The 9312-nt window shown below is 42.6% G+C and overlaps 1 protein-coding gene across 1 annotated transcript in view; it reads right to left on the bottom strand.

Annotated features, from left to right (window-relative positions):
• The window catches only part of akt3a (v-akt murine thymoma viral oncogene homolog 3a), a 44065-nt gene that overhangs the window by 19514 nt on the left and 15239 nt on the right, over positions 1-9312 (bottom strand). Inside the window, 2 exon segments of the mRNA XM_035663485.1 lie at positions 2634-2736; positions 2738-2760. Of these exon segments, the coding sequence (XP_035519378.1) occupies positions 2634-2736; positions 2738-2760 (126 nt within the window).

Here is a 9312-nt window from a genome sequence, read left to right as displayed (position 1 = left end):
CACACAAGCACACACAAATAAACAAACACACACACACACACACGTACACACACACACACACACACACACCACCTGGCCTCCCAGCTTTGGGCAACAGATGTGGCAGTGCCAGTGCTGTGCCAAGCAGCCGGGGCCGGATGTATGGCCTGGCTTGTCCTCCTCACAAACTCTTTTCCTCTCCCCTATTTTCTCGTTCTCCAATCCTGTCTTCATCTCCTCCTCCCTGTCTGTTCAGTGCTGATGATCCTCCTCTCCTCCCTCATCCTCCCTTCCTCTCCCCCATGTTTCATCCACAAAAGCCTTACTCTCCAATCCCTCCATCCCTCTCTCAATCTCTCATCCGTTGCTTTCCACCCTAATCATCCTTCCATCTCTGTCCTCTCTCATCTTCCTCTCTCCTCCCCACGTCTCCAATTTTCTCTTCCTCTGCCCCCTCCGATCGACTCCCATCGCTCATTGCCCATACTTGTCCTCCCTTCCGCACTCCTATCTTTCTTTCTCCTCCTCCGTCCTTCGATGTACCATTCTTTATCGTTTTCTCTGAGGTATCAGCTTGAATTCTACCATTCGTCATCATTTCCTTTTCTGTTGTCGCCCTCATCTCGCACCTATTCTCCTGTACTCTCCTCTGTCTACCCTATCGTCCCCTCCATCGTCCAAATCCTCACCAAAATGTTCTGCAGATAATTCACACGGTGCTCTTCCAATGCCTTTCAACTAAAAAACCTGAATGGATTTCATTGACTAAACCTATTCAGTTTAATTAAACGTTAATTTAAAAACAATAATTGATGTCCAAATCTAAGACCCTGTGCAGTAGTACAGTGGTAACTAGGAATAGATACAGTGACATCTGCATCAGGCCTTGTGCCAAGAGGTGGAACACCATCTTAGCACCTATCATATTACGTTTAGTAGACAGCAATGTATGAACATGAAATGGAGTAAACAGCTACACGTGCATCCATTTATTTATTAAGAGACATATGCTGTGTTCTACACTGTATTTAGTGTTTTATCCAGCGTAATCGTGGATGCTAATCTGCCGATAATCTGGGTATATTTTTGTTTTCAAAGTAAAATAACTAGATAATCCTGATTACTTTTGCAAATTTAAGCAACTTATAAAATGTCATCCATGACTTTACTCTCTTGTCTTAAATTCAGCTTTTAGTGACATTAAGTGACAAGACCACATTACACCAAGTATTTTATTGATACTATTTACTGTAAAACTATGTTTATGGTGTTATTTCATTCATTTGCATGTGGATTCATTTGGTTGGTCTATGTTTTTTGTTTGTTTTCTTGTTGGGTTGAGTAAAGGAATTAGTTAAAGAAAGTTATTATTTGATCCAGATGTTCACCCAATGCCACAAAAGACTTGTTAGTGTAATTGTACGTTAAACTTAGCTCCGAGTCCACTTTTTGGGTCGTCAAGAACCACCATTGCTACTGACTGAATGAGTGCACAGTGCATATTACTTGAGTATAATATTCACTTGTGTGATAGCTACAGTACAGCAGCAAAGAATAAAAACAAAACCTGAACTTCAAACATAAACACATTGATTTAGGAATCAGTGCTACAACAGTAATGTACTGGCCTCAGCCTTATTGTCTTTAATGTGCTCAGCAATATACAGTAATGTCAAATTGAAAAGGTTTTGTGCCTTAAAAAGTAAAGGTGATGTCAGCCTTAATGTGTGTGAGTGTCAGTTCTGTCCTCGGTCAGACTGTGGCAATTTAGGGTGACCACCTGAGAGCAGACACATAGTTTTACTACCAATCTGTATTGTATGAACAATGAGAAGTGATGTTGGTGGTAATGAGACCGAGAGACATTAAAATTAATCTTGTTAAGTCATTAGCTGGTTAATTACACATGTCAACGACGCTGTGGAGCTTGTTAACCAGGTGTAGACAGATGATATAGTGATAAATGGTTAATTAGAGCCCACAGTGAATTCTGTAAAGCATACCAATGCTGTGAAGACTGATGTCTGACAAGATGCTTTGACACGTCATGAGTGAAACTGATGCAATAACTGATGTACCATTTCACTGCGGCTCTGTGTGATGAAACCACAAGAACATTTCAGCAACATCTCGTGGTACTTTACATGACAGAGGTGATTTGCACTTACGAAATATAAATATATAATCAATTAGAGGATAGGGTCTATTCTTTCAACTGGAAGATGTGCTTTCAATTCCTTGTCCTAGAGCATGACACTGACTACGTGCCACCTATAGAGGTTCTGTTTTAAACTGCAGGGGTTAAATACAGCAGTTGCCACAGTATAATAATCAATTATGAACCTACAGACATGTATCCAGGGCACATGGATGCAGCATAAACAGATAAGATGCAGGTAGTTGGACACATTGCCACTAGTCTCTTTGTTAGCTTATAGTTTACAGCATTTTAAAGAAAAAAACTGGATTATAACAAGCCGGCAAAAACAAAAAGATGCTCCAAATTAGTGTATCAGGAATCTAAAAGCTGTGTCCTTGATGTGGGAATCTGTAAGCATGGGATGAGTAGACTTTGATGTAAAGATACAGGTACAGTAAGATTTAGAGCACAGTCTAAAAAGGCTATTTTGACATATATATGGTAGTTCACGTACTTGCTACAGAGAAGTTATTTAGGGGGTAGGGCAGGTCCGCATCCTGAGGTTTCTCTTTGTAGCCGATGAAAGAGCCGTCTGTCTTCAGCAGAAAGTAACGCGGCCCGCCAGTTCTTTATGTATTCACCTGAATAAAAAGATAAGCACAAAGGAGAAGAAGGAAAGAAATCAAATATCAGATATTTGGTGCAAACACCACTGAATTCAGATCAGTGATGATGCTGAATGCAATAGTGCACTCAGGGGTAATGATGATTATAACGATCACAGTGATACATGGAAAGCATTAATAGCAATAACGATGATCGTGATGATTTTAAATACAGATTTTATTCCCTAGACAGATAAGAGCTTGTCCGCTCAACTCTCATCTGTCCAAAGAATATCACACACATCTACACACTGTACACAGGCACACACACACACACAGTATCTCTGTGACTCCCACAGTGCTTGCCAGATACAGATCGGATTATAATGTAAAAAATGACAAAAACATGTTTACCAGCACAACAACCAAACTATCTATGCCAGAAACATCATCTGGCTGATACATGGGCAGGTGTCGAGGTGATGACCCCTCTACCAAACACACACACACACACACACAACCACACTGTGCACACATACACACAAACACATATATGAATTTAAACACACATGCATACAAATCACTGGTCTCCTGCAAAGGGGGTAGAAAAGACAAGGGATGAGATAAGATGGAATGAGATGACATGAAATGGGATAAGATTATACATAGAGAATGACCCTTCTTAGACCCCAGCAACAAATAACAACATCTGCTGAGCAGCTGGTAGCAGAGTATTACCCAACTGGCTGGCACAGACTGGCACTAAGGTGGCACCACAGCTTTATCAGATGACCTGCTGCAGGATTACATGAGTGTCAAACATTTCCACACCACAGAGGCGGATAACACTTACTGGAAGCAGCATGGATACACACATGGATTAAAGTACACACACGTGTGGATTCACACATAGTTGGACGAGTACAATGAGTACAAATACTGGGATGAGACTGTGCGCACACATGCACGAACGCGCAGAGTACACGGTTGAAGTACTACTGAGACACACAGCTCTGATGAAAGAAACTGACAATCTCAACACTTTCCAAAGCCGGGAGCTGTGTAAACATTTCACTTTCCCATTTCAAACAACAGAAATAAAAACCACAGAAGGACACAAATGTTCCCTACTCCTCAACCCCTTTTAATTAACCAGCCGTTCCTTGACATGCACACACACACACACACATACCTTGTGAAGACATACTAAGATGCAAAACAAAGATTCGTATGTGCATGCAGGTGTAAACACTCATAGCCGATGCACATACACACGAAGCTCGGTAACAGCTCTGATCACCTTTCTTAGGCTAATTCGCTGGGAGAGTAGAATAGGCAGCGTGTATATATGTGTGTGTGTGTGTGTGTTCTATTTGTGACATCCATTTAAAGCGGAAATGACAGCAGGCCGTGCTCGTTAACACGTCGCAGAAAAACACCTGCTCCGCCGAAGGGACCATGCGACTGCGGGGCCTGCCGGTACCTCTGGGTGGTTCTGGTGGTGGAGGTGTGTGCGTGTGAGTGTGTGTGTGGTGGAGGGGTGGTAGTGGCTGAACACACAGGGACAGACAGAGACACAGATAAGAAAATGCTGTTGGATGCCAGTGCGTCATCAGGATTACCAAATCACACCTCTCTCTCTCAGTCTCTATTTTTTCTCTTTTTCACAAATCCACCCACTCTCCCCTCCTCTCCCATTTCCTTCTCCTGTTCTTTCAGAAACAAAGCATCTTCTTTGGATCAGTTGCTACTGATAAACAGAGTGCTGTGAGAGGGGCTGAACGGGAGGGGTGGTAGGAGGGATGCAGGGAGGCATAAGGAAGAGGAAGGAAACAAATGTATAAAGAAAGCAAAAAAGGAATGGAGAAAAAGGAGGTTGTGAGTGAACGAAAGAGAATATTTCATCAATTCTGACCAAACTAATATATATAAAACTAGAGATGAGGGTTGCATATAATCAGTTCAGCATTTTGAAGTGCATTGTGGGATTTTGGTTCCCTGGAGAGAGAATGAATGTAAGCAAGCCTAATGAGCTTATTCTAAATTCTACCAGAAAATACTTTGATTAGTACTTTGCAAATTAATGTGAGTCACTCCATGTATTTTTTATGTTTTTAATGTAAATGTGATCTTTGAGATGCAAGTTTCTTCAAATCCAAACTACAAGAGGAGGAACACAACACTGTTAATGTAATGTAGACTCTGTAAGGAAGGCCATGATTCAACTTTATGGAAATATTTGAGGCTGTAATTTATGGTGTTGGTGAACTTGACTTCATTCTGAAGCATTACACAGGTGTTTCCATTATTGGGTTTAGCTCCTTTTGGTTCACATCAGCATCACATCAACTGATTAAACTTAAGAAATATGGAAAAATATGATCATCTGGAAAAAAGAAATCTGGTTGACTTCAAAGTGGACAGGAGACAGAGATGTATTGACTGACAAAATGGATGAGGATAAACAGAAAGTTAAACTGATAAAACTATTATAAACTGGCAGTGATGACTGGCTTGCTGGTCCAAGTCCAGTCATTTCTCTGAGTCAGTTTCTAGATGAAGTGTCCAACCAATGGAAGCCTGTGGCTGGCCACTTCATCGCTCAGCTGTCCAGTACAACTGAAAACATTTAAGCAATCCTTCTGGCCGGGCCTAGACAGTGTGTATATGTGTGAGTGTGTGTGTGTGCGGTGCGTATGTGTACACGTCCACTGGGGGGCGGGGGAGGGGGCAGCCAGGGGTGGCACAGACGGAGAGAGGAGATGGACAGTTGTCCACACATGCCGTTCCAAACAAACACAGGCATGCGCACGCTCATACACACACACACAAACCAACACAATTCAGTTTCGACCGTTCCAATTCTCCGAATGATCCAATGGTGTTCTGTCAAGCTATCCCGTCTTGGCCCTGCCTGTAATGAGTCCAGCGAGCTCTCCCACTCTGGACAGCTTGTCTGGGGAGCCACATGTCTCTAGTTTGGACTGCTGGAGAAAACAGAACAGCCGGTCTCCTTCCCACACCATCTCTCTCGGACTCCTCACTTCAGTTTCATTTAGTTTTCTGCACAACTTTACTTTTCCCTTAAGGCCAATTAGTAGATACTACACTATACAGTGCTTAAGACAACAGGAGTCTCTTGTTTCTTGTTAGAACCACAGGAAATCAGTAATCCAGGACAACGTGGGTGATCTGAAAGATCTAAGTAACAGAGGATATTTAGGAGGACAAGTTAATGCATTTTTGAAGTGTATTTAAATTTGTTTCACAATTTGTTCAAAACACTGACAAAATATTAACTTGTGCCGAAGTTCTTAAGTGCTCTCTTTCATCTAATTTCCTACCGTAATTCGATGTATACTTGTACTTTTCTGAAATCTTTATGTTCCTTTTTCGTTTATTGTTAGGAAAGTATTACATTGCATTGTGACTTGATTTAGAAAGCTCTAAAAAAACTAAATATATAAACATAAGCCAAAAAACTACTGTACTTAGTCACAAACTGAGTAAAGGTGAAAAAACCTTCTCTCAAAGTCTCTACTCTTCAAGACCTTTAGTTTTCAGCTTTTTTGGGGCGAGCTACGAACTAACGATTAACAACTAAACTAGTTTAACTTTTAAAAAGTTATTTTGGAATTTCTGGGAGAAATAAATCTTGTTGGCACACCCTCCAGTTGCAGCTTGTGGATTTAGAAGTAAGAGGCAGAGATGAATCAGCTGTGACTGTGTCCGTTCCAAGCTTTCTGATTGGACAATTACAACAACGCACTGACTAACTGTCACTCAATTAGCAGACTGATTAACTATTCATTTCAGGACAGAGGGGGAATGGGGAAAGAATGAGACGGAGAAATGCAGAGATGAAAAATAGGAGACAGGTACAAATGGTAAGGCTGAACTTCAGCCAGCAAAACAGAAATGAGACAAAACTTTACAGTCTCTCTCCATCTCTCTGTCTCACACTCGTTCCTTCAGGACACCAGCACACCTCTGCTCCTCTGCTTTGCCGGATGCCATGTTTCAGCAAAGACCGAGACAGACGAAAAGCAGGAAAAACCTTGATGACAATTAAATAAATAACTCCATAACTATGTGAGCTCACCAGCCATTTGTTAATCAACCCAAACAGGGATTTAATTTAATGCTTTGGACGAGGCTGGAGCTGATATGCAGATGGCGCAGAGACGGGGCTGTGTGACTGGCACTCTGGGAGCTGGAGGGGTGGCGGGTGGTGGTGTATAGAGGTAGGGGGAGGCGGATGGAGAGAGGGTGGAGGGGAGGTTCTGCCACGTTCCAGCACATAAACAGCAGCTCACCGGCAGGGAGAGGAATGTGTCATCTGGCCACATGACAACACACGCACACTCACATACATCCACACACACATTCAGTGCTCAGAGTAGTAGTGTTTGGCTGAAATGGGACGGAATAAATAACAAGTTTACTGATCACGTGACTGAGTAGCTGGCTGGTTGGTCGCCCAGACTGATAAGCTGACTGACCAAAGGAAAAGGTAACAGACTACTTAGTTTGGCTAGGTTTGGCAGGTTGTGAGAGTGCTTACTGGGTGTCTGACTAAACTACATCATTTAGTACTGAAACAATTCAATTAAGTGATTAGTCAATCTAGATTATACATAATAAATCAAACTGTTTTGATGATAGATTAATCAGTAAGTCATTTAGAAAAAGAAACATCTGCTGGTTGCAGCTTCTAAAATGCAACAATTTTCAGTTTTTCTATTTTATGTCATTGTAAGCTGAACATCTTTGGGTTTTGGGCTTTTCGTCAGACCAACAGAAGCTATATGAAGATGTCACCTTAGGCTCTGTGCACTTGTAATAGGCCTTTTTAACAATAACAATATTCTTCAGTTGAAGGCCTTTCATGTTTCAACAGCACAAAAAGCACAACCAGTAAAAAAGTAACTTTTTAATGTACTATACAGTATCATTGTAAATGGCAAAGTTCAATGAAATGCAAATCACTTATGCACAGTGTAGCAGTATGGGATTTGCACCATCGAAACAACCGCAGAGAGCAGTCAAACTGAAGGGTGGGTTCGAGCTGAAATGGGTGGCCGGCTGCTTGAGCTGATCTCCTTATAAATGAAGGTCAATACACCTCCAGACACAACAGTGTGGGGAGGGGTTTCATGTGTTTGTCTATGTGAGCATTAGCGGCTGATGCTTAAGTAAAAGCAGTAATACATAGGGAGGAGGAGGAGGAAGAGAGATTAGCTAAACATCAGGCAAGTAACTAATGGGTAAAGGAAGTAAGGGAAAGGTAGAGGTGACTGTGTGGAGCAGAGAGGGCACTGGGGGTTAAGGAAGTGTGTGGTAAGACGCTTGAAGAAGACATCTGTCTGTCCATGAGCTCTAGAAGCAAGCAAGAATGCATGTTGCAAAGCTGCACAAGACGTTTGCAGTCACCCTTACTGGTCTAAAACAGTGTTGAGCAATGGAGTAATAAGAATACTTTCTGTACAATCTGTGCAGACTAGTTCATTGTGTGTATTTGCATGGATGCGCCTATGTGTGTGACCCCAACCCCGGCAGCTCTAACTCCAGCCTGCTCAGACATCTTAAGGCGAATCCAGGCTCTTCAAAGCCAATCCACTTACAGTGCATTAGTCTCATTACCACATCGGGACTGGACTGCTGTTAGTGTGTGTGTGTGTGTAAGCATTGGTGCTTTAAATCATCACTGACAAGATAATAGTGGTGCTGTGTGCTACCTGTAAAAGTTCAGACGGCATTTTTGTCACTTGCGTAATGATCACAGAAGATTAAAACAAGACAGAAAAAAGATTTGAAGAATCAAAGTATTAAATTCAGTTTGAAGCTAGGTCTGTGGCTGGGTTTAAAGGTTTAGTGCTGGAGTAACTGTACAAGCCTGTGGCTCAGTCTGTGGAATGTGACCACATGGAGGCTACAGCAGCATAAAGATGAAGAGGATGGTAGAGCGAAGGATGAGGGAAAAGAAGAGGGCAGTGCAAGAGACTGAACGAGAGAGAGAGAGAGAGAGAGAGAAACAGCCTCAGTGTACGCGGTTAAGGCTATGACAGTGACAGAGGGTTGGGACAGGGCAGGGCAGCCAGACTGAGTGGAAACCCATGGGAGTGTGGCCATCCCTGGGGGCCACTAGGAGATCTCATCCAGCCAGCTGCACACAGCCAGATCCTCCTGGTAGGCTGTGCTGGATGCACACACACATACCCAGACAGGCTGCCGTGGTGCCCCTCTGCTCCCCCAGCTACAGAAGGACGCACATACACTCACTGGTCACATATTACAGGCTGACAATACTGCAAATTAAAATTACTACTATATTACTAATAAACAAGCACTGAAACCCTTCATTTTTTTCTTTAAATTCCCCCTTTCTTTACTCCTACATTCTTTTTTCCTCCTCTTCTCTCCTCTCCTGCAGTACCACTATAGTCCAGTAGATGGTGGTGGCTCCCTGGAGCATGGTGGCCACTGCTGTGATGCTGACATAGAGCTGGAGACTGACTGACAGAAACACCGCAGCCAAGACGCCTCACATCCTAATCCCCCACACAGCACTGGTGTGTGTGTGTGTGT

This window comes from Morone saxatilis, unplaced genomic scaffold (genome assembly GCF_004916995.1).
Source record: "Morone saxatilis isolate NCDOM2014 unplaced genomic scaffold, NCSU_SB_2.0 Contig19, whole genome shotgun sequence".
NCBI classification, from domain to species: Eukaryota; Metazoa; Chordata; class Actinopteri; family Moronidae; genus Morone; species Morone saxatilis.
This window is presented reverse-complemented; position numbering and strand designations above follow the sequence as displayed.